Source organism: Xiphophorus couchianus, chromosome 15 (genome assembly GCF_001444195.1).
Source record: "Xiphophorus couchianus chromosome 15, X_couchianus-1.0, whole genome shotgun sequence".
NCBI lineage: Eukaryota > Metazoa > Chordata > Actinopteri > Cyprinodontiformes > Poeciliidae > Xiphophorus > Xiphophorus couchianus.
In genome coordinates, this window is record NC_040242.1 from 11,865,120 (window position 1) to 11,883,541 (window position 18,422).

At 38.7% G+C, this 18,422-nt stretch overlaps 1 protein-coding gene across 1 annotated transcript; it reads right to left on the reverse strand.

The window, feature by feature from the left end:
• Positions 1-61: 61 nt before the first annotated feature.
• Positions 62-15,842, reverse strand: LOC114158488 (potassium voltage-gated channel subfamily H member 5-like). Its single transcript, XM_028040025.1, has 12 exons — positions 15,720-15,842; positions 14,292-14,415; positions 13,013-13,119; positions 12,786-12,914; positions 11,630-11,745; positions 11,146-11,538; positions 10,481-10,573; positions 9,416-9,845; positions 4,642-4,841; positions 3,845-4,097; positions 2,906-3,102; positions 62-1,877 (listed from the first exon to the last, which is right to left on the reverse strand). Exons 1-12 carry the CDS (start codon positions 15,790-15,792, stop codon positions 789-791), a joined length of 3,204 nt encoding a protein of 1,067 aa, XP_027895826.1. The 5' UTR covers positions 15,793-15,842; the 3' UTR covers positions 62-788.
• Positions 15,843-18,422: the final 2,580 nt, after the last annotated feature.

The window sequence follows — 18,422 nt, forward strand, 5'->3', positions numbered from 1 at the left end:
GTGTCTTGGTCTCATCTTGACAATGATTTTCCTAATCTAGGATGCACACTTTTCAAACAACTTATGTTCTAGTTTTTTATTTTTTGATGCCAAGATCAAACAGTCTTATGTTAATAAAGTAACCAAATATATAGTCATGAGAAAAGGATTTCTCTGTTTCATGCCACTGGTGTCATTATTCCTTCTAATAACACTGTAAACACTCAATTAAGGTGGCATTTCCTCCTTCTAGCCACTTGTTATTATCTCTAACCAGGTCATGGTCCTTTGTACCAGTTTGGGGAGTGGTGGGTCTATTAGGGCTGGGTTTGTAAACATGCAAATCTGAGCACCCGACATTTGCAAAACTAAGCATCTTAAAATGAAATGGCGACATCGCCATCTATCAAACACTAACCATTGTTTTCTATAAAAGAAAGGAGTTTTTATGTTTTCTTATTATGTCCATTTTAACTAAAGTGATGGTTGACCATCCTTTTAAAAAAACACCGTCTCTGGAGTAACATGCATAAAAGCTGCAGAGCAGATTATGTGGTGCTTTAAAATGCATAAGAAGTTCCAACAATCAGCTGCATTTTTACTTGTTTTTTTGTTCATAATTTGTTTCTGTGCCTTTTTGGCATCACACTGCCATACAAAGTGCATACAATTCTGAGAAAAATCCCTGGGATTTGATGCATAGGTTACATGAAGTAATATTAGCATGCAGTCACGTTATTAGTGTTTAAAATGCCTTCCAGTCCAGCAGAAATATGCAGGTTGCTGATCAAAAATATACAGATGCTAAGTCACAAAGATTCCTCTTCTGCTTTCGGTGCCACGACCCTAGAGGCCATGACCATGTCGTGACTTTTTATTCTCGCCTTCGAAGAAGTCGGAGGCAGCGAGAGTCTCCTTTTGGACGACAGCAACCTGAGGACTTCGCTCACTTGCGACTCGAGGAGAGACAGTCGACTGCTCAGTTTCCTAATGTCTCCTTTCAGCTCCAGCTTGGCCTCGTGCAGCGTCGTCTGGAGCAGGGATTGTTCAGACACCGGCTGGAGGAAGGAGTGCCTCAGGGACACCTCTGTGTAAACCCCCAGGCTGTGCTCGAAGGGACTCCTGTCCAGTGGGCTCTTTTCCATTGGGCTCCGCTCAAAGGAGCTCCGGGAATCTCCAGCTCGGTCGATGCGCAGGTCACTCTTTGTGATGCCGCTGTCGCAGGAGTCGGTTTTGTGCAGGATGCTCGTTTCCTCTCCTGCATCTCCTGCCGTGTTGCCGCCCTCCGTGCTCCCCGTCTGTCCTCCGCCTTCTGATTCCTGGGTCTTTTTAGAAGCTGCAGGCTCCTCTGAGGCCTGTGGTGCTTTCGGACACTCCTCCGCTTTCTGTGTGTCTTTTTCCTGCTCAACGGCAGGAAGCGCCGGTTCAGCAGATACGGCGCTCTTGAATCTCGCCCACCCTCGCCCCCCTCTGCTGCTGGCTCCCCCTGCACCCGTCCCACCACTCTGTGCAGGTTTTAAACTCCTCTGACTAGGCCTCAACTCCATGGTTACTTGGGTGCATAACTGCTCTGACTTTGCAGAGTCATTGCACTCTTGGTGAGGAGAAGTTGTGCTGCCTCTCCTACTTCCACTTCCTGCTTCTGAGCGTGGCGTGGTGCCGTGCTCCTGCTGCTGATTGCAGGAGTTGGAGTCAGTGTGACGGTGGTGCTGCAGCTCCATCTGGATGCAGTTTTGGTCGGAGTAAGGGTGCGTTTCTCCTGGCACTTGAGAGTCTCTCTGCTGCCTGAACCTCTGGAACAACTTGCGAACAGGGTGATCCTCTGGAATGGAGAGCGCCACCTCACTCCTCTGCCGCTCCTGCTCTCTTTTCACGTCAGCGATCTTCCTGAAGATAACCTGCAGGGCAGAATTGAAAGCAGTCAACAAAGGCAATCTGTGAGCATTAATATGCATTTTGACAGATGCAGCTATGATGAGAAATTGAGACCAAGATTAATCCAATTATTTTATTTTGTAAAGTATTATATATTTAGAAAATATACTTTTTTTTTTTTTTTTACACATCCAAATATGTAGTGGGCAGTAACTTTCAGCAATGCCTTTTCTATAGCCAGTCTTGTCTCTGGGTCGTCTTTGTGGAGCATAAAACTAACAGTCACCCCATATACTGTATCTGAGTGGTTTGTCTTTGCAGCTCTTCTGGAGTTACTATAGGCCTCTTAGGTTCTTCCATAAATCTGATGTCAGCTGCTTATTTCTACTGAGCACCATGTACTGTTTTCTTACTGAGTAAAGGATCTAAATTACTTGGGGGTCACTTCCTTTCTCTATTTATTTTTCATGCTACATCTTACAGGATTTTTCTTTTTTTTTTTTTTTTTTTGTGAATCAGCAGGTTTTGTCCTCACAAAACCAAGCTAAACACATCTAAAAGGTTTATGGGTAAAAGTTAAGTCAGTGCAAACAACAACATCAACAACAAAAAAAGCGCTTAAAGCACCTTGAATTAATAATATATGATATAAAATCTATATAATACAATCAAAGTGCCATGAATCTTTTAACATGCAGCTATTTGTTTGGATTCAGAGCTGCTTCACTGTGCCTGGAACTCAATGTTATTTTGATTTGTCTGCTTTTGACTTGTTATGAAATAGCTCCTTGATGTATTCATGACTGAATTGTCTCAAAGTGTTTCAGAAGCCTCCACATAAGCAGAGACCTGAATCGACTTTAAGGAAAAGTCCGTGAATAATTCATGAGATGCTGATTAAACAGGGTTTAATCAGGATCATCTGAGCAACTTACCCTAAAGATCAGAAAGTAAAACATCTTACATGTACTAGGATCTTAGTAGAATAAATAGTGCAAGGTGAGTCTGGAAAAACCAGTGCTTCCTGTGCCATGTTTTTTTTTTTTATTACCCGTTTTCGTAGGTTACAGGTCAAGATGAGATTGCGGGAGAAGGAGTTGGCAAATGCGGTGTAAAAGTCCAGCACCCTCATCAGAGCTTCTCTCCTGATGACGTGGAGGTCGCAGTAGGTCAGCGCTCGCACATTGGCGCAGGCCCGGGCCGGCGTGGTCTCTTTCCAGAAGACGTCTCCGAACACGTCCCCTTTACCTGGACGGATCCAGACATAGTCAGTTTACAAGTAAAAAGACAAAACATGTTTTCATGTGAAACAATGTTTTCTCTTCTCCAAAATTAACTATGTAGCACCTTGCAGAAAGCGTAATTTATTTGTATATATTGAAGTGCCTGTTGTGATAGAAATGGCATGAAAAAAGAATCTTTATAATTCCGTATTGAAAATAAGATGGTAGCTCTGGAGGAGCTGTACAGATCCACAGCTCAGGGGGGAGAATCTGTAGAAAGCAAAATTATTATTAATAAACTTCACAAACCTAGCCTTTATGAAAAAATGGGTGAATGAAAGTCATCGCTGAAAGAAAACTGCAAGAAATTTAAAGTTTGACCCAAGTCATGTACAGAATTCAGTAATTCAGTCTTGACCAATCTGATTCAGTTTGACCTATATTGGTAGTTTCTAGGTGAGTATGGTGCTTACATTCTCCTAAAAGACTTGAAGCTGAAATTGCAGCAAGATATGGTGAATCAAGGAGGTAGGGCATACATGCATGCCACACTTTTCAGATTTCTATTTTATTTTCCTCCTACTTCGTCAAACTTAATTGTTTATGCAACATGTCAAAAAGTGGTGAAGCTCAGTGGAAGTATTCGTTAACGGCAAGATCAAAAGTGGATGTTTACTGGTGTTAAATATGACATAATGAAATCTCTAAGTTTGTAATTTCAACATAGGTCCAAATAAAACCCAGCATGGAGTTCGTCAACAAATTACCGAGTATTGCGATGACCTCGTCGTCCTGGATGACTTCAAGGGAGCCGGAGACAACAAAGCAGAGCGTGTCGACGCTCTCTCCGATGTGGAAGATGAGGTCTCCCGGCGCGCAGTGCGTCGTCTGAAACTCCACGGCCAGGGAGCGTAAGCAGCCGTCGCTCGCCAGACGAAACGCCGGATGGTCGTTGAACACCTGCCTGTTGAGGTGCACACAGATGTCGGCACGCATGTCTTTAGGACAGATGGAGAGGACCTTTGGGAGAGATGGAGAAAAAAAGGACAGTTGTTAAAATAAGGGTGTAACCCTGTGAAACCCTTACAGGGTTTCACATTTTTTACAGGTAAAATGTTTAAGGAAGGAGAACGCCACCAAGCCAGAGCTGCAGGACATTAGAGTACTTTTAAATGCACGTAGGTCTGCTTTTTAAATCTCTTTATAAATGTAGCACACTTATTTATTTTACCTGATAACAAACGGAAAATTATGCTTATATAATAATATATAATACACAGACTATAGCACTTCAATAATTAACAAAATCCTCATTAATAAGAGACAGAGTACGTGCAAGCATTTAGGCAAAATTGATTTTTTATGCAAATAAAAAGACAACCTATAGGTACATTTTGCGAGAGAGGAAGAGAAAAGATGATGTTAACAGTTTGTATTGATTTTTTTTTTTTGCTTCTTGTTGACTCAGCTTTGAATAGACATACCATTTTTTCTTTTTTTTTTTTTTTGCTGCCTAAAAGGATTAAATAGTTGCTGTCGGTGCTGTGAGTGTCGGCCTGGGTACCTTGTCTGTGTCGATGCCTTTAGACATGGCCCAGGTGGAGACGATGAAGTCCATGACCCGCTCGCTCAGACCTTTGGGAACCTGATAAAGCTTGAGGAAGTCGCGCACATTGTTGAGCATCTCATGGTATCGGTTTGTGTTGGTGTACATCTGCTGGAAGATGGTGGTCACGTTTCCAAAGATGGTGGCATAGAGCAGCGCTGAGAGGGAAAACAAGGGAAAATCAATGCACACATCACTGCTAGGGAATGAGTTCTCATCAGGTTTTTAAAAGAAACGGGCTACAGCTAATTTTGTACCACAGAGAAACACAAGATCACGATCTAAGAGGGTACAAGTACTAGGATACACCAAACATTGTGAAGGGAAAGTATACATTTAAAATATACTCCTGTTACATTTACTTCATACTTCTAAACGAATAAATGCACTTGAATTAAACCCTGGATTTTACATCGTTTCAGTCAGAGATTATGCTGCGGCAATGAAACATATATTTAAGAGCTTTTTAGAAATACTTACCAGTTGACAAAAAATGTGTGGCATGTCAGCTAAACAATTCTTTCATCTCATGTTAACAAAAAAACTGTTTTTCAATTCTTTACACTTCATAGTTATCTCTTTTACTCTTATAGCAATCATTTTGTGCACATTTTACCAGAAAATTTGAAACTGCATTACCAGACGCATAAACCCAGTGAGTGCTGCATTAAGTCTTTATGATATAATTTCCACTGAACGTTTCTTCGGTGAAGAGTGCTGCGCTGCTGTGACCTAAAAGAGTCAGTCAGTATCTCATATAGTGACGTTTTACCCACTCAAGGAGAAAACTTTCCACTCATCACAGCAGGAGCACAGAGGTTAGGATGCATATCTTTCGTGAAGGCTCATTGTCCACTTCCTTCCCCGTAGCCTGCAGGCAACTCTCCCTCTCTGCAATTGTTCCCGTGGTTAATAATCGTATCTGTAGCAGGAACTTCATCAGCTGCAACTGAAGCGGACATGGCGTTGTTTTTGGACGGGGTCCTAGTCCGATCGGGCCACCAACAGAGCAATGGGTGTGAAGTGTGGGATGCACAAACCTCGGAGTGTGGCTGTCACTTTCTGAGTCCTCACTGGTTTTGCTGCATCACTTTTCATGCTGTTTTACTGGAGTCGTTTAAAGGTTAAAGGTACAGCGATGCTACTCAATGGATGGTGAAATTAAAGTGAGCAGTTGCTGACACCAGTTTATGTTGCAATTTTTCTCAGTCTCTTTGGTGGATCTTTCTAATATGGGTCTAATGTCACTCCAACCTCTGCAGGATTTAGTCTCTGTGCTTCTTAGGAGCAGTTTATGATTCCTTACAACAAATTGCAAATCCTTTTGGACTTGCATCAAACACTTCCATACAATTATCTTCTGTTTTATAAAATTACAATTTTTTTTATGTCACGTCAGTCAAAAAGAACTACACTTATGGATGATAAACAGTCATTCACTCTAAAACTAGTAGTCTTCATTGCTTGGGTCATTATAGTAGCTGTCAAAAGCCGTCAATTTTATGCTTTTCTCCATCATTCTTTCCTCAATATTTATCCCAAATTCAATTAGACTTTCTCTTAGTTAAACCTCAATTTTCACTGATTATACTATTTAACATAGTATAATTGTTAATGTTGTGCACAGCTTTGGTCAACGGGTCTTTCCTATGTTTGCTTTAAATACATGTATATTTTGCATCTGCAAAATGCTGTGACCAAATTAGAACCGCGAGGAAGATATGCAGTAAAAATGCAGTAAAAATGACACATTCAGTGTCTGATATTCATTTCCCTCACTGTAGATTGGAGACATTCTGTAGATTTCAAATGTCTGCTCAAATAGTCCGTAGCACTGTGTTGAGGGTTTTCAGCAAGTGTCACCAAGATCTGACTTTTCTTGCATGGGGACGCACTTTTAGATGAAAACCTAACAAAGCCGTCTGACTGCCTCGTTCATAAACAATACTGTCAGGGCTTTTCATTTTGATGACACTTGGCATTTTCATTGACAAGAATGCTGGCTTTTGAGGAGTGAAGCATCTATTTTGAGCAAGTGACACACTCTTGCAGATAAATGTGGACGCTGGTGACGGTGAGAATGATATCACCTCATTTCTGTAAGCGAACCAAATACTCACAGAGTTGCATAAGCAAAGAAATAAAACTTATAGAGCGGCGTATATGCTGAGTTGGATATGAGTGACGTTACGCAACAGCACAGAACATGATCTGTGGTGTGATGAACTGCATCCGCTTCATGCTGGTCTAAAGGTTTGAGGTCAGCTCTGTGAAAAAAAAAATAGCTGTTGTTTTTGATCACAGGAGAGACTTGCAAAATAAAATCTGATTTAATTCCTTGTTTGAAAGTAGTTTGAAAAAGATTAATATGAGAAACTTAGCACAGAGACAATGGTTTTGTTTGAGATGGAGGAACCTTCAGACAGACAGCCTGTGATGGGCGCTGAACATGTCACTTCTTATTATCAACAAAATGACTCTTAAAAACTCAACTGGGGTTTAAAGCTCCAGTGAAAGAGGAGAATCCTGTAATTCTCTTTGTTGAAATAAGAACTTTTAAAATTTGTGGAAATTTTTGTCAGGTTAGTATAACTATATATATATATATATATATATATATATATATATTTTTTTTTTTTTTTTTTAACTTATTCTTAAAGCTTTGCACATTTGTGTCACTTATTTTCAACAAGCACGCCTCAGTGTTTATACATAAGCTGATTTCAACTGCAGATCAATATACAGTATATAGGTTAAATAAAAACAATCTGAGCACATAGTTCATGTAGTTTAGGCATAAATTATCCACATGGTGATAAGATGATTGTAAGAAGATATACAACCTTCCCTGTCTAACATATGCACCATATGTTGCTTTACTGACAGCTGTTACGTAGCCAGCGGGACTGCAGAGAGCACACTGCCGTGTGCAAGCAAGTGTGTCCAGACTGTTTAATCTCTTTTTAAGATTCTGCTCACTCATTATGAATGGGTGAATGCGTGAATGGGATAAAAACAGCATCAACGAATGCACGTTTGAAACCAGACGTTTATGTGCATCCATCATGAGCATGTAATAGCATGTTAAGTTTGGCCTTTAGCTGATGATTTTCAACCATTTTTCCAGGTAATTTAAGAAGAAAAAAGAGGCTTTTGTTTGAATTTGTTGCGGATTTTTTTTAAACAAACCAGGATTAAAATTACTGTTACGGTCTAAGCACACAAATCCCTAACTTTCTTTAGCAAGTTGTTGAGAAACTAGACACTTTTTTGTAGCCAAAAATGAAGGTTCTGGCATCATTTTTGGCGGATATTTGAACTTTATTCTTGTGGGAATAGAATTTAAATTAGTTGATTTCCTGCCGCAGACCTGATTTTTTTAAAGTCTAGTCCACAAATTTTTAATTGATCTGAGTCTGAGTCTTTGGAGAGACTATCCAGGAAGCTTTCAAACATGTGTTTAGGATCACTGCTGGAACACACACTTCCAGTCATATTCAATAAATTACAGTCTTGTTTGTCAGATCAAAAGTGCCTTTGAAAATTATTATCTTTAAGTCGGTATTAAAATAAAATTTTTAATTAAGCCCACATTTCCACTTTTATAAATAGAATTTTCTTTATTGGTCTGATGTAATATTCTAATTTTAAATGTTTTCATTAGCATCATAAAGGCTTTAAAACTCCAAACACTGTGTAATTAATCTATTCAATGTGATAAATTCCTGAAATGACTGGACTTATTCTAACTTATTGAATAGGTCTGTGTATCTAAATTTAAAACATCTCACACAAACTGGCACCCAGAGATGAAAAGAAATGGATTAGGATGTTCAGGAACAACCCAGGTACCATCAGGTTTCAAGCCTATAAATAAGTGGAAACTGCCAGGAAGCCAGGCTCACGCTTTAACAAGACAGATATTGAACAATTTGAGCTATTTTGAAGAAGGTCAGGGTAAGGCTTTCACACCGCAAAACTTAATGCATGGTGGCAGCAGTGTCATGCTTTTGGGACTGTTTTGCTCTAAGATGCATTGCTACAATATATAAAGATAGTAAGATAATGAAGGAGGGCTGAATCCAGATTCTTAAACTTTACCACAAAGCAACAGCTAGACAGGAAGCCAGAGGACTGTTGGCCAGAAAATCAACCAACTGAAAGGAGCGTTACTACTTAGGGTTGAATTATTGGTTAAATATCCAGCCAAAAGAATCTCAGATGTTTGCTACTGTCTATGAAACCATGTACAATTTGATACACATTTAAGATATTTGATATCTTAACCAAATATTATGTTTGTATATTTGAGCCTGTGAGGATGAGAGAAACAGTTCATGATGACGATGGCTACAAACAGCTGAGTTGTATGCTTTGTGTTTTTCTAAATGTTTATCATTTTTCTAAATGAAATATCTGCAGATGTTGTTTCTAGATTCCTCCTCTGACGAGTTTAAACATTTTGTCCCTGCCTCTGCTGACTGTTTATAGATGCACAACGTTATATCACCCATTAATTCCTTGACGTCGTCTCACTATCTCCACTTACAGTCACTCAGATCAAGCTACGGTAATGATGGTACTGTAAGACCATTGCGTAACATCAGACCTATTAGATTTAGTTCCACTTCAGTTGACGCGTTACGTCCCATAATGATCTATATGAAGGAGTAAATATATTCCAGAGGAATTTCTGCAAACTTTAAAAGACTGTGGATAAATGAGTACTTACAGCCCACCATCATCATAGCCACGGAGAAAATCTTCTCTCCATCTGTTGTTGGCGCAATATTGCCAAATCCAATGGTGGTGAGACTCGTCATGGTGAAATAGAGAGAGGAAACGTACAGGGTGTCTTTGCCGGGGCCGCCTTCCCACCGACCCGTGCCGCTGGCGTTGTACCGGTAAGGCTTTCCGATGCTCAGGGCCAGCTGGTAGAGCCAGCTGTCCGTCTTGATGCTGTTGGTGGTCTCGTCGATGACCTCGTAATCCCCGATGCTGTACCAGATGCAGGCGAGCCAGTGGGCCACCAGGCCAAAGACACACACCAGGAGGACCAGGACGGCCGCCCCGTACTCCAGGTAGTGATCCAGCTTCCGGGCCACTCGGCCCAAGCGCAGCAGGCGGATCACCTTCAGGGAGCTGAAAAGGCTGCTGAGACCCTGCAGGGCAAAACCACACATTATTCTAAAGGTTTGATCTGTTCTGGAGAGAAGAAAATGAATGTCTTCTTTAATTTACGGTGAGGCCTTGCCTTGTTTTCTTTAATAAGTCACTTTATTCAAAATATTAAATTATTTACAGAAACTGTAAGCCCAACAGAAGCAAATTTTGCACATCAGCGTTTAAAAATGAGCTATCAAACAGAAACCTATTATCACATCTGGCAAACAGGGAGCAACAGCTGTTAATGTAGCCACCTGGTGAATATAAGCCCAATATTGACCCTTTAGTTAGCTCTGTTTAGCGTCCATCAACACCAGTTGGCAAAACATATATGCTTCTTTCATCCAGTCTGCCAACATAAATGGCTGAGTCACTCATCTGTTCCTGCTGTCTCATTCTTCTCATATGTTTCTAAATAGCACACAAGTGTTTCTGGCCTAACAGTGAGCAGTAGGTTCTGTATAAAGAAGAAGAAAATGTTTAAACGTTTTCCTCAGTCAAGATAAAAAATATTAACCATCCCATGTAACTGCAACAGCTGATTTGGTAAAAAGTCTTTTTTGCTTTAACAACAAAAATTATGAGCTTTTTAATGCAAGTCTGGAAACTAGAACTGGAAAAAAGGACTTACTGGAAGAACAGAGTCCTCTGCGCGTGTTGTGTTTCTGTGGAAATTTGAAAAGTCACGGAGATGACTTGCTGGGGAGGCATGAGGAGTGACGTCCTACAACAGAAAATAATAAATAAAATATGTATAAATATCCATGACGAGATTATCTTAGAAAGAATAATTAAACATTAAAATTCTCCAGCAAACAACCACAACAGCAATTTTCTTTGATTAGAAAGCTAATATCCATGCTTTAAAACTAACGAAATACGTTTTTAGAACTTTGCACTTCTCAATATATTTTTCTTGAATATTCTTCTTTTGTAAATATTTGACTTTTTAAAATTTTGTCTTAAACTCTTCAACGTTCTGAAAGGTATTGAAAATAAAATAAAAAAATATATAGTAAATAATAAAATGTATAACTAAAACATTTGCTTTGTAAAATCAAAGCTCCATATTATTATGAAAATCTGATCATTAAAACTGAATTTAAAAAATTCAATGCTCCGTGTAAAATTTCCAATCTCTGAGCAGGTAAGACTACCTGAGCTGACCCTTGAACCCTGAAATCTGACTCGGTAAACTAGGTCATTTTCTTTTCAAACCTGACTTAAAATTCAATATGGCTGCTTAAAACATGGTAAAAGCCGTGATAATAGGCTGTTTACTGCTTCAGAAGTTACCTCCTCTACATTTTCAAAGGCATTGATGATGTCGTAGGGCAGACAAGACAGCAGGTCGATGACGAACCACGTCTTCAGGTAATTCATCCGGATCAGCTTTGCGTCCGAGATGACTTCTCCAGCCGGACCTACGAAGGTAGTGTGGAAGTTGAGCACAATGTCGATCAGGAAGATGACGTCGACCACGCTGTCCACCACCAGCCAGGCCAGGTTGTTGTGCTTGGTCCTGAAGGAAACGTTGTAGGGAACCATGATGGCCGTGTAGAACGTGAGGATGAGGATGACCCAGTCCCATGTGGTCTTAAAGGTGCAGTAGTGAAGGATGATGTGTGGAGGGGTCTTGGGCGCTTCTTGTTTATACTGAGGGAGGATGTCTGAACCCAACTGGAGAGCCTGTTATTGAGAGGAAGCACAGGATCATGTGTTAAATGCAGGCGATGCAGAATTATTTTCTCACGTTTTCAAGTGGGATTTTTCTGCTCACCTCAACCAGTCGGGAAGGCTTGTGGCTGACCTCAGGCTTGTTCAGAGGCGCTAACTGCTGCACCAGGTTACGATTGTTGGTGAGTGCCCTTGTGAGCCTGGCAAATTTGGTCCAACCTAAGGAATAAGAGTTTCAACAAGGCAAAAGTACTTGAACATGTTCTCATTTTGTCAAGTTACAATCTTATTAGATTTTATTAGACAGACAGAAAGATTAATTTGCATTTATATTCACTAATGGCTGCTCTGATGCCTTTAAATAAAATCCAGCTGCCTTCATAAGACAGTAAATACCTGATCAGTAAATAGAATTCATCTGTGAGTTCTGTAATATCAATATCAATAAAGCTGTTCAGGGAAGGCCTCGAACGTTCGTTTGTTTTTTTTACCTTGCTGAACTAATAGAACAAATAATACCCCAAATGTCAAACATCTCAGGGAGCCAAATTCAATATGAAGTTACTATTATTCTAAAAATGAAAAAGTATATACCTGCAAACCTACCAAGATGTTATAGAGCTGAGTGATTTCACACACACAAAAGGAACAAGAAAATATGTCTTATAACCGTGATGTTACCTGCAAAGATCTTCAGCATGAGAATTACAATAATGTCACAAGAACCGTGTAAAATTGTTGTTTTAGAGAACAGGAAATAGAACATTGCTTTGTTTATAAAACTGTGATTCAATGAGGCTTAATGAAATACAACCAAAAGGGGAAAAAACATTTTGACAGAAATAAATCACTGAATAAGGGATTCCAAATCCACTTTTACAGGCTAACATTGAGGACGTTCTGAACCTTACTGGAGAGGACTGCATTCTGGCTAAACCTGCTCTTGTTTTGTGTTGTTGCTGTAAAACCTCTCGACAGTATGTTCACACTGTTTTCTTTCTTTTAGCTGCTTGATAAGCATGCTTCCTCCTCTTGGAAATGGCCCTGCGGAGACCCTGAAAAACCCACTGTTCACTGACCTGAACACACAACACCTGGCCAGTTCTGTACTAAACACCAGGAGAAAAACGTCAGCGAAGTCACCCAAGTGTGATCAAGAGGTCTGAATGGACTTTGTTTTCTGTCTTTCACTCAAGTAGTTGTGTTGTTTAACTATGTTTTGTTAAAACAAAACGAGGTAAAACCCCATTTGGCCTCACCTCTGGCTGAATCATCTTCTATTGGCTGTTTAAAAAGTGTAATGTCTCTGAAGGTGCACAGGAAAAGCACCACCTTGTCATTTTCATTCCTGATCGGTGCGATCTGCATGTAAAGCCATATCGGTGTTCCTGTTGGGGAGCAAAACAGAAAGAAAGAACTGCTTTGTGAGATGAGTAAATATGAGTTAATTGTGATTTTGTTTTTAAACAAACATGTTCAGACTCACTGTTTTTTGTGTATAAAAGCACCTCGTGGAAATTGGACTCGTGGCTGTCAAATGTTTGCCTTATTTTGTCTATAGTCTTTTTGTCAGTCAGGTCACCGTACATGAAGCTGCAGGAAAGGAAAGAGAGAGAAAATTTAAAAGGGACAATTTTTTAATAAAACAACATTTTCAACATTTATAATTGCGAGGATTGGTTGTCAATCATACATCATCAAAAGGATTTAAGTAAATTTAAGTTGAATATCAGAATGTTTTCTTTCCTGCCTTACTCATAAATATACTTGATTTGGCTGGTAGGAGGAAGCTGTAATATTAATGTCATGCATGCACAAGGCCTCCCTCTGAGATTCAAACATAAGACCATGCAGCCATATGAGTTCTACATGACCTAAACTAAACAAAACATTTATATCAATCACAACCAAGATCAGAAAAAAAACATTATTTAAATCTGTGCACTTTATCGGAAAATAAATGTGCAAATCATTCCCAGCTTCTGGATTCAAATATTTATTTTATAGTTTATTTTGTTTAATGGGTTTAGTTGTGATTTTTATAAAGGTTTTTAGCATTCACATCTGCATACGTTATAGGTTTTCTGTTGGAATATTGCTTTTTTTCTTATTCAGTTTCCTAGTTTAGTTCGGACATGATTCATCATCATAATACCTTTCCTCTGTCTGTGGCTTATGGTCAAACTGCAGTGTTGTATTTTCAGCAGTATCTTTTGTTTCTTTAAAATAAATTTGACTTTTTTGTGATCCTGGGTGATTTAGTCTTGACTCAAACACGTTTCATCTTTAATCACATGGCCAAATAGTCACTATTTTTACTCTAAAACAGTAAAAGCCCTATTTTGGGTAAATGAACTTCTCTGTTGTAAAAACCAATATCTGTTTTTTATGTCTTTATTCGCTAAAGTGGTAAGGAAACACCTTGTGTTTGATGTAAAATTATGATTCAGAGCTACAAATTAAGTTACTCTATTTGTTCTAGAGCTGGATTTGGATCTGTAAAAGTGCAGTGGATTTAGCTATAAACTTTAAGCTTAATTATCACTTTTCATGCTTCTAATCGTTTGATTAACTTGTCAATTGAGATTAATAAAGAAAAACCAACCTGGCTGTAGAAACTCAGATCCTAAAAAGTTTTTCGACCCTAACATCAATCAAAACATGAGAACTTATTCTTGGGGGAGATGAAAACTTAAAGATATATAGTACAGCCCATCCACTCCAGCTTGACATTCAGCTTCATTAAAGCACAGATGGTGTCTTACTTGCATGCGCTGCTCTTGTGCATGACCTCAGCTCTGTGGTAACCGGACAGCTTGCAGAATCCATCGTTGCTGTACACAACTGGCCAATCTAGGATCTGCGCATTCCCCAAAAGGAAACTGGTTTCTGACAGAGTAGTAGAAAAAAAATAATAATTAGGACTGAACATCCAGAATACACCTCGAGTATCCACAGCATTATACAAACTCTGTACATTATAATGTGCAAAGAGTTGCAAATTATAACATAATCCAGCACTGACACGTCAAATTACTCCACCTGACATACTTAATGGCGATAAGAGGCCATTCATGTCTACAGAAAGCCTAATCTGTAGCATCAGTGAGCAGAAATATTTGCTGATAAAAGGCTTATGTTCCAGCCTTAATGTAAATTAAATATTGATGGCCAGCCTAAAGGTTTCCCAGCCATGTAACAGTTAAAACACAGACTGCAGAATAGAGAAGTAAAGATGGTAGAGATAGAGCACAAAAGATTTCTAATATCTGACAAAGACCTCCACGTTTAAGGTGTTGAATTAACTAGTACTAGAATAAACACATGCTCTGCCAGCTTAACTGATGAGATCTACATTTCTATTTGCAACTAACCTAATGTGAGATGCAAACAAATACAGTTATCACACAGAAGGCATGTATAATAAAAAGGTTCACATGCATCATCCAGAGACTCCCATGAAGACTGTGTCTGCCATGGGATGTTGCAACAGCAGAATCATTAAAAAAGCATTACCGTAAGACATTGCTCGACTGAGGTGAACAAGTAGAGGCTATATGGCATAAATCACATTAACAATCCCTTAAGTGGAGAGAAAGAAGCACTACTTTAAAAATGGCTGCAAGTTGAGTCTGGCAGGGCATGTTTTCGTATGTGCTCAGTGACTGTGGGGCGCTTATCTAAAAGAAACATAAATAAATAACAAAGGAAATTTGCCTTGATGCTTTTATGGTGCTTATTTACAATGCCTTTAAGTTTTACATTTTTAAATTTTCTATCTTAATTATGAATAGTCAAAAAGAAACCAAATAACAATTAAGCAACCGGTGGAGTATAACTTATTTCTATAGCTTACACTTGTATGTCAGGAGCAAGGCTTTAATGTAGACAATACAAATAGAGAGTGTTTACTGGTTTTATTTCACTGATTTCATCCGGTGAGTTTGAACACCAGAGGTGGGTTATTACATAATTAATCAGAGCGCATAAAAGTCAGGATCCGGAGAAAGAAATGTAACCGCTTAACTCACGAAAGAAAGGTTTTTGCCCCCCTGAGAAACATTAAAACATACTTCAATATCATAGCACCTAACACGCAACAAAACAATAAAGAGAAGATGCAACAGAATTTTAGAAAAAATGAAAAGAACAGCACTTTTATGTATTTCTCCGCTTTTAAGTATAAAACTCACCGCTCGAGCGCCTGACGATGTTTTCCAGGAAAGTGTTTTGCGGAGCCACCAGACCCCTCTTGCCTCCATGCATGGTGGAGGGATCCGGGCAGAGACTCGCTGATGCGCCGAGGTGGTGGTGCTGGTACCCACAGCCCGTCTCCGCAGACCGCCCCGTAGCAACTCACACCACCCACGGTCAAGCACATCGCAGAGGACACAGCACATCCGGTGGACAGTTTAAAAAAAACCCAAAAAAACTCCCATCCTAGAATGAAAAAAAAAGTGTCCGCAAGCAAACTGAATCAAAGGTTTAACTGGATTCAGTTATCCTGTCTCCACTAATTAATGGCCTGTTTTCAGACAAATAGCTTGAAAAAAAATCACTATTTTATATAATAGGGTTTGTAAATAATATGCTATATAATGCTCACTGGTTCATAAGCTGTTATCATCTTCTTACACAAATGCAGACATTTTTTCCCAAGGTATAGAAGATGGAATCTCTAAAAAACAGATTAATATAGGTAATAAAATATAATCTGACCTGATCTGTGTACAGATTCATGTGTTTAGAACATCCAACACCACACCAGTAATATTGGCTATCAATAAAAATAATAATGATGCAAATGATATTAGGAATAGTTTTATTTTGAAGGTTTCTCCACTTGTTTTCCGGCTCTTTCCGAGTGCACTGTTTGATTCTTTTTCTCTTGCATTTAACAGAAGCATTTTTTTTCTCTTCCACAAGAACATATATTTTTGTAGCTATGGAGATAACATAATAAGAAAGTAAAAGAGTATATAAAACAACATGGTTTTGTATATGTAAAAATATATTTAGAGCCTTTAAAAAATAATTGACTAAAAAGAGAAAACTCAAAGCATGCATTACATAAAGAAAACAATTGTTTGATATAAAAAGGATAATTAAACAAATAACATACATATTAGTTGGGGGGAAATCTATAGCTTTTACTTGTTTTAGTGAACATGTCACTGTATGTACTTTGCACTCATTTCTCTTTGTAGAGTATATGGTAAGCATAAGGATTTTTGTTGTGGAAGTGGGAGGTCAGACACCCACACACCACCTCTCCCACATGACCCCTCACACACTCCTACACACACACATGCAGCGCACAAGGCATTTATGTTATGAAACCTCTGACTATACAGATTTATGTCCTGAAGAGATAGCTATGAGTAAATTTTCCAATTTCAAACTTTGAAATGTAGAATTCTAAGTTAAAATAAAATGCCTAATTACACCACATCCTTCAATTGACCAACTAACCAACCTGCTTCAGATGGTTATGCTTGGAAAACCTGGTTGTTGGGGATAGTGATAAAACTTTGGAGATTCACTGCTTGTGACAACACTATTAACAATAATAATACAAATAATACATATGATATATTCATCTTTATGTTTTGCATTATTCAGGCAGTCAACATTGACATGTTAAACGTTTTTTTTTCTTTTCTTCTTTCTTTTGGTGGTAACTCAAAATGCAAGGAAATAAATAAATACTACATCTTATTCCTGGGTAGGTTTCTTAAATGTTTCCATTTGAGGAGATCACTTCTTTGAGGTTATTTTGAAGTAGAGTAATATATGAACTGCACCCATAAAAAACTTGCCAAATCTTCTGTCCCAGTCCTAAGCAATCTTAGGCTGTATTTCCATTGTTTGGAGCCTTTTTTTTTTTTTGGAACATTGAAGTTTAAACAAGCAACACATATTTGTTAAATGAACACTTTAATAATTAAACAAACAGAGACAGTGTGTGAGAGAACTATACACAGCCACAACTAAACACTGGTGTGGTTACATACTGTAGTGGGATGGTATTCCATTCAGCAATTCAGTGTGGTTGTTTTGGCCACTCAAGCATGCTGTTTGAGTGAATATTCAATGATTGTAACGTCAGGGCTGATGACCCTGACATTACAGGGCCCTCAGCCCTGTAATGTCCATGGAACATTCCATAGAATGGAAAATGTAATGACCATGGAATGGTCTGAGGGCAGACCATTCCATTTTCTCAGTTTTCAAAATATTAGAGGTCGTCTCTGATAAATCTTGCTATGTGTGGACACAGGCCCTAATTTGATCCACATGAATTGAGATATGGTGCTGAACTTATACAAAACTATTTATCAGTTCAGCGCTGGTGAGAAAAGTTGTAAAAGGCATAACAGAGTTGCAAAGTTGTGATGAGATGCTGAAGGAGCAGTGTTGGAAATAGAGCTTATTAGAAAAACAGAGCCCAATTTTATAGTGTCAAAATGCAAAGTCAAATTTATGTTTGATATATAGAAGATTTTTATGACAACTGAAAGTAACATATTTGTTTGATTGTGCTATAAAATGGCATTGCACAGCTGTAAAACAAATCATACTGCCCCTTTAAGAGTAAATCATCAGGCTTTCTTCCAGTATAAATGAAACATTACTGCAACAAAGAAAAGAAAAAAAACAAACAAAGATAATGTCTTTACATTGAGTACAGGACATTTTTATATCTCGTATCCACTGTGTGTAATATGGTAAACGTCCAGTAGGGGGCGGTGCTTATACATTTTGGAGAGTGAACAACAGAAAGTAACGCCAGAAAAAGAAGAGGAGCATAACTATTGGAGTAGAAGGAAACGAGAGGGCAGATAAAATGGCAGAGGGCAATTCAAAATCCTATTAGTTTTACAGTTAAAACGAGT

Excerpts from the sequence above, each read along its gene's own strand:
- LOC114158488 (XM_028040025.1), bottom strand. The coding sequence starts at position 15,792 with ATGCATGGAGGCAAGAGGGGTCTGGTGGCTCCGCAAAACACTTTCCTG. Across the intron at positions 4,842-9,415 it reads GGCTATGATGATGGTGGGCT|CGCTGCTCTATGCCACCATC; the intron begins GTAAGTACTCAT and ends TTTCCCTCTCAG. Across the intron at positions 1,878-2,905 it reads CCTGTAACCTACGAAAACGG|GTTATCTTCAGGAAGATCGC; the intron begins GTAATAAAAAAA and ends TCTGCCCTGCAG.